The sequence below is a fragment of the Nanorana parkeri genome, unplaced genomic scaffold, assembly GCF_000935625.1.
Source record: "Nanorana parkeri isolate BGI_ZX_2015 unplaced genomic scaffold, ASM93562v1 scaffold1510, whole genome shotgun sequence".
In the NCBI taxonomy this organism is placed as follows: domain Eukaryota; kingdom Metazoa; phylum Chordata; class Amphibia; order Anura; family Dicroglossidae; genus Nanorana; species Nanorana parkeri.
This window is the reverse complement of record NW_017307778.1, coordinates 356,574-362,039: the sequence shown is the minus strand read 5'-3', so window position 1 is coordinate 362,039 and position 5,466 is coordinate 356,574. Positions and strand designations below refer to the sequence as shown.

At 39.3% G+C, this 5,466-nt stretch overlaps 1 protein-coding gene across 1 annotated transcript in view; it reads left to right on the top strand.

The window, feature by feature from the left end:
- Positions 1–5,466, top strand: part of NF1 (neurofibromin 1) — a gene marked incomplete at its 5' end in the record, with an annotated part of 159,497 nt that overhangs the window by 28,780 nt on the left and 125,251 nt on the right. The window contains one exon of the mRNA XM_018570336.1: positions 1,736–1,858. Coding sequence (XP_018425838.1) covers positions 1,736–1,858 — 123 coding nt within the window. The remainder of the gene's footprint in view (positions 1–1,735; positions 1,859–5,466) is intronic.

The window sequence follows — 5,466 nt, the reverse complement described above, 5'->3', positions numbered from 1 at the left end:
AATTAGGGATGCACCGATACTTGTATCGGTGCCGATTCCGAATATTTGGGCAAGTACTCGTACTCGCCCATCTCCTAAGATTCCATTGTGTGAATCTTATGTAAAAAAACGTATGTAAATAGACCCCTTGTGCAGGATCATATGTTAAATATTTTATTCTCCAAATAAGTTGCTTTAATTCCAATAAACACTGTAAAACTGCCACATAACCCCATTATGCATTTAGAAAATACTGCAGTCTTTCCTGTCGGTAATTGTTTCAACCACTTGTTGACCGGGGGGTTTACACCCCTTTCCTGGCCAGGCCATTTTTCAGTGTTCAGCGCTGCTGTAATTTGACTGACATTTATTCTGCCATGCAACTCTGTACTGAAATGAATTTTATGCCATCTTTTGGGGACACACAGCTTTCGTTTGGTGATATTTAATCACCACTGGGGGTTTTTATTTTTTACTATAAAAGGAAAAAACTACAAAAGTTTGAAACAAAAACCTGTTTTTCCTTTTTGTAATGTTATAAAACATTTATTAATATATTAAATAAATCCGCGCTAATTGAGAAAAAAGTAAACAATGCCGAAAGTATCCTGGATCTAGGGTTAAAAAGCTGCTAGACAGAGGTTTAGGTTGGGACCTCACAGGAGTAACATCAAAAGAGGAAAAACGAAGAAGAAAAAAATAAATAAACCTCCTGACTGTTTCAGAGGCAGAGACAATCAGTTCAAAATGTTTAAGATCCTCCCAAATTCGGCTCTAGGCAACCTTCACGTCCGCAGAAAATATAAAACAGCTCCCTTCCGGGGCTAGATGAGACCAGGTTTTATCCCTTGAGGAGACGGGAGCTGTTTTATATTTTCTGCGGGCCGGCCGCTTCAATTTTATATGCAAGTTTCTACTTATTATTTTATTCAATAAATCTTTTTACCACCTCATGGAGATCATGTAAACGGAACTCTGATCGGGTCCGGACAACAAACGGCTGAAGGACGTGAAGGTTGCCTAGAGCCGAATTTGGGAGGATCTTAAACATTTTCAACTGATTGTCTCTGCCTCTGAAACACTCGGGAGGTTTATTTATTCATCTTTTGGGATTTTATCCAGACTATCAGGATAGCCACTTACCACTAGCTGAACTACTGGGGAGTGCACAACCCCAGACACGTGAAATCGGGAAATCTCTTTTTTTTTTTTTTCTTCGTTTTTTCCTCTTTTTGATGTTACTGTTAAGATGGATTTGATATTTGTTTTCACTTATAAGAGTTAAGCATTTAGTTGCAAGTTTAAAACGGTGCTTTTTCTTTTGTTACACTTATTCATTTATACAAGTGCACGTTTTAACACCAGCACATCATTTTTTTAGTATTTATCCAGTCACTTTCCAGTGACTGGTATAGGTGCATCCCTAAAATATATAGTGTGGTTTTCTCAAATTTGATTGCAAAAGTGGAGTTACACTTTAAGCTGGGAATACTCAGATTTCTTTTTTTTAGTTTTAGCATTCGAGCAATTGGAAAAAAAATCTAACCGATTCCCCCATCCGTGCTAAACTGACAATCTGTCTGAATACCTGAACAGTGCCTGCATTTAACTGGATACAATAGCTGTTCAGCCAACAGTTTTCTGCCTGGCTCCATCTTGTTTCTTTAGTGGTCTCTACAGTTGCTCATTATCAACAGTACTCTAATTGTAACTAGACTGGATTGTTTTTAATTTGCTTTGTTTTTTGTTTTAATAGTCTGCACTGGATTGGTGGCCCAAGATTGATGCTGTGTATTGCTACTCAGGAGAGCTCCGCAGCATGTTTGCTGAAACGCTCAAAATCGTCATGCAGTTACATACAGCAATCCGCCTGACGCCGGTAAAGTTTGGTATCTGATGCTGTGTGCATATTCTTCAGTCATTGCATATTCTGTGTCCATCTAGTATGTTTTCTCCACATCTAGAAAACAATTTAGAAAAAAGTCTGTTTCTATAGCAACAGAGACCACCTTCATGCATTTAAGAATTTTCTCCATTTCTTAGTGATTTCATTTGGCTTGAAATGTTCATAAGCCCTCAAACATTTTTTGTTTAAAAATGTGCGTCTAAAGGTAACCCTCAATGCCTTTCAGAAGCTTCTGTGCTTGGCCACAGCTCATTTTAATGAACATCCTAGTTATATTTCCAGGCTCTATAATTACAAATTTACACTTTTTGTTAAACCAATTATTGATACCATTTTGTTTGGCTAGCAATTGGCAAGTTCATAGTATCAGCATTAAAGTGAAAAATGTATATAAAATCTTAGGCGAACGCTTTTGTATAAGGCGATTGTCATTGATTGGTGGTGCTTTGTCTTCTGCTTACTTTTTGTTTTTTTTATTGGCTGCTGTCGGTCACATGATCAGATGCCAACCAGTCACTGTTTTGCATGGCAGTGGGCTTCTGTTGCTGTAAGTATGACACATTGTAACTACCACAGAAAAGGCTTCGAGCTTCGGGCTTTCTTGGCTTTTCTGTGTCTAGTTACCTCTGTAGTCACCTCATTTCATTCTGGATGCAATAGGCAGCATGTCTCAATTATTAGTAGTTTCACATAGCCATGTGTAGCTAAATGGAGTAAATATCGGCATACTTTAGTTTTTTCCCCCACGTTTTATTCCTTGTCAGAATGTTACTTTTTTTTTGTCACTGACTCATGTGTGTAATTGGTCATCAGTATTTCCTGATCTCATTTGTCTTGATTTCTGTCAGCTGTTTTTAAATTGACACTAAACTCAGGAGTTAAATATTAAATATACATTCAAGTACCTTAACTACTAACAAAAATGTGCCTTATTTGTGTATCACTCGGCTGTAGATCCTCCAAGTCATCTCTGAATTGGTGCTGACACTGTCCTTCCTTCTGGAGAGTGGCTACTTTTGTTCCCCGTGGTCCATGTGTATGTTGTAAAGTAGCCACTGCTCCAAGATTACTCCCATGATGGATTACAATCTCAACACAAATTAGTAAACTAAACGTGAAATTGTAGTCCATCAGGGGAGTGCTCTTAGAGCGTTGACTACTTTGCAACACACACAGGGTCCATGGGGAACAAAAGTAGCCACCCTCCAGAAGGAAGGACAGTGTCGGCACCAATTCAGAGATGATTTGAGGATCTACAGCCGAGTGATACACAAAAAAGATATTATAAAGATATTAATTTTTAAGGTGCTTTAATGCATTTTTAAAATTTAACTCATGAGTTTAGTGTCAATTTAAGTGTCCAGGATCTATGTACATGATATTTTGGCATGGCAGCCAACAAGGCCAGGATCACACCTGGGCAGTCGTGCAGGAAACCGCGTGGATGGCCGCAAGGTCACGGAATTGTGCACCAACGCAGATCACGCTGGTGGTGCATTTTTCTAATGACACCCCGGTCGCGCCAGGCAGTTTGCGCTGTTTCCCCTCCGTGATTCTGGACATGGAATTACGCACAATCGCGGTTGAATAAACTGCACTGTGCGTGTGAGAAAATGGTGCATGTACCTTTTTTCAGCAATTGCCGCACGGATGTAACCCCATTGAAATGAAGGGGGCCGCGCGGCAACCACACATGATTCCGCGGTCCCGGGACGTGCATCACGGGATCGCTCAAGTCTGCACCAGCCCTGAATTTTTGTGATTTTATGATCAGTGTACATTTATGAATAGGTAGGAGGATCTAGTTGCAATGTTCAATGCAGACAGTTTTTATAGAAATCAGCCAGTTTCTATAATTCAGAAGAAACAAAGAACCTGGGCATTAGCTCCAAAAATGAGCCCTAGCATGTACCAGAAGCATTTCTTACTAATTGTGAAATTCTGTTCAGCAGGGAGAATCTAAGGACCACTGGAAACTGGGGTGCAGTTAACTTCTTTTTTTATTCTTTTTAAAATCCCCACACTTTTTATGGCCACTGCCTTCGCTCTCGCCCATGTATTATATGTGCTTGTTTCTGGAACTTTTGTATTAAGAAATGCCTTGAATTTTCATTAAGTATATATATTGTTTGGATAGGCTTTTTAAATATTGTATGTTTAACTTTTCAATTGTGTTTTACGTTGTCCTGTGTAGGGCATAGCAACGGTTTTACTCTGTTGCTGCCTCGTAGCTGCTTATATAAGCTTTTATTTTGCTCTGCTCTCTGTTCTAAGCTTCAATGGAGCTAGGAACGCCTTGCATTTTTGCTGCATTGGAGGAGCATGTGCGTTATGTGATCTGACTTACAGGGCATCGGTAGCTTTTGATTTCCACCTGAGCTGAGGGGGTGGATGATGTTTGGGCTGTTTATTCACCATGAAAGATAGGAATAATTGAGGTCTTTTCCCATAAGACGCTAACAGCAGTAAACTTCAACTTTTCTAATTGGCCTTCATATAAAAATGTTTGGCAATACTTGAGGGGTTAATATAGACACAGCCTACAGGTCTGTAAGACGATTTATATTTTGTGTTACAGGTAGTTATATAGTGCTGAAAAATGATGCAACGCTTTACATGTAGTACATTGGCTAGTGCCTGCCCTCATCTATATTATAGTTTGTGAATGAATGTACCACTGATGAAAAAAAATCTACAACATATTCTAATAGGAATTTTTTTTTGCTTGGAATTCCTTGGAAAATTCCATCGTAATCAGTGTTTTGTGTTGGTTGTACTGATTCGGACATCTCCTTTTTAATGAGCAGAACAGTGTTAAAGATGCCTGGACCAAATAGAATGCAGTTGCTAATGGTAAAATAGTTTTTCCTGGCAAGCAAAACCTGTATTTAGATTGTCATTTCAAGGGACAAGTAATGATGTATCCAACCCTGACTTATTGCAGTTATAGGTGGAGTTTTGTCATATTAGTCATCTGCTAACTCCTTATACCCCCTATCTCTAAAGCTGGTCATACACTATGCGATTTTTGGCCAGTTCTTGATAAACCAGATGAAATTTGCACAGTTTGTGCCCATGTCCGCACCCTTCCACCTGGGAGAACGAAGGAACCAGTTGGAAAATCTTTTGCTGAACAGAGCTTGCAGCCAATCAGCAGCAAGCACTGTTTGGGTATTGGCCTCTGTCAGAATGCAGTGGAAACAGTAGGGCATTCCTCCATCCATGTTGGAGGAATTTGGCTGAGCGAAAAAATAGTACAGTATATAGCCAGCTTTAGGCACTACTTTGATGAGGTCTCCGTGTCACAGTTCCTGGCACGCTTTCGGTCTGCCTTGTGGTATTACCATTCATTCTGCTGCATTCTTCGTTGTTTAAAAAAACTGAAAATCCAGCAGGCTTAGTAGAACTGTCTTGTAAAGTGTGTAGTCATGTACACTTGTGTGCACAGACATTGAACTCGCTAGTATTTGAAATATTGGTCTTTGATAAAGTCTGAAATATCAGCTTTTGGTGGATACCCTTTTTTCAGAAGGAGATGGTGTATTTCTACAGGTTTTTGCATTTAGACTTTCTTTTTTTTT